At 35.4% G+C, this 890-nt stretch overlaps 1 protein-coding gene across 2 annotated transcripts in view; it reads right to left on the minus strand.

Moving 5' to 3' along the window:
- Positions 1–6: 6 nt before the first annotated feature.
- Positions 7–890, minus strand: part of LOC108748259 (polyadenylate-binding protein-interacting protein 2-like) — a 2,929-nt gene continuing 2,045 nt past the window's right edge. For both annotated transcript variants that reach the window (XM_018486295.1, XM_018486296.1), the window contains exon 4: positions 7–706. In XM_018486295.1, coding sequence (XP_018341797.1) covers positions 599–706 — 108 coding nt within the window. In that variant the 3' untranslated portion in view covers positions 7–598. The remainder of the gene's footprint in view (positions 707–890) is intronic.

Below are 890 nucleotides of genomic sequence, written 5' to 3' on the forward strand. Positions count from 1 at the left end.
TGTTCATATACATATTTCATAAACTTATGAAAGTCCTTTCCTTAAACCATGCAGTGCATTTTGTTCCCTCTATTCAGTTTAACTTGAACAGTGGATTATTTTCATAGACGTACATGATTGATTTCAATTTATACAAATTATACAAAGATTGAAAATGCTAAAAACATGTGCCTCTGCGAGAAACGATTCTCAATATAGATGGCATCGAACAAGAGATGCAAATTGCAAATTTGTTTTAACGAGTGATTTGTAAAAGCGATCGTTCTTTAGTATTTTGGCAAAAAAAATATACATAATTGTCCCGCATGATACACGTGAACGTGTTTCTTGTCTATAAAAGTTTCGGGATACCGCGTTCATTCCATCTAATTGTGTAACTGATGCTTCGGATGACGCGCATAATTACATGCACAACTCGCGCCCTTTATCTCTCTCTTTATCTTTGTACCTACAGTCACAGTCATTGAACACCTAACACGATGATCCGTTTAATACGACTGTCGGATTGGAAATAGTAAATTCTAATTATTACGTGTAGCCCGATTTTATACGTGACTTAAATAGAGAACGGACAAGAGAGAAAACACACAGAAGATTTCTACGATGGTTCTGTAGTGACTGTGGTTTCTGATGATGTACTTACAGGTGGTACCACAGTCGATTTGCATGCTGGAATAAATTCAGCTGCATCTGGATTTAGCGTGCTCTGGAAATTTACATGTACAAGCGGCAATTGTTAGTTAAAAGATTTAAATAAAGAATATTGCTCTCTCTCTCTCTCTCTCTTTCTCTCATTAAAGCATAATGTACTCTTTGTTTTCTGTTTCTTGCTTTTTTCCTCTTTGTTTTATTGACAATTGTGTTTCTCGTCTTTTCCAAAGTTTGTCAAG

Source organism: Trachymyrmex septentrionalis, unplaced genomic scaffold, assembly GCF_001594115.1.
Source record: "Trachymyrmex septentrionalis isolate Tsep2-gDNA-1 unplaced genomic scaffold, Tsep1.0 scaffold22, whole genome shotgun sequence".
Classification (NCBI taxonomy): domain Eukaryota; kingdom Metazoa; phylum Arthropoda; class Insecta; order Hymenoptera; family Formicidae; genus Trachymyrmex; species Trachymyrmex septentrionalis.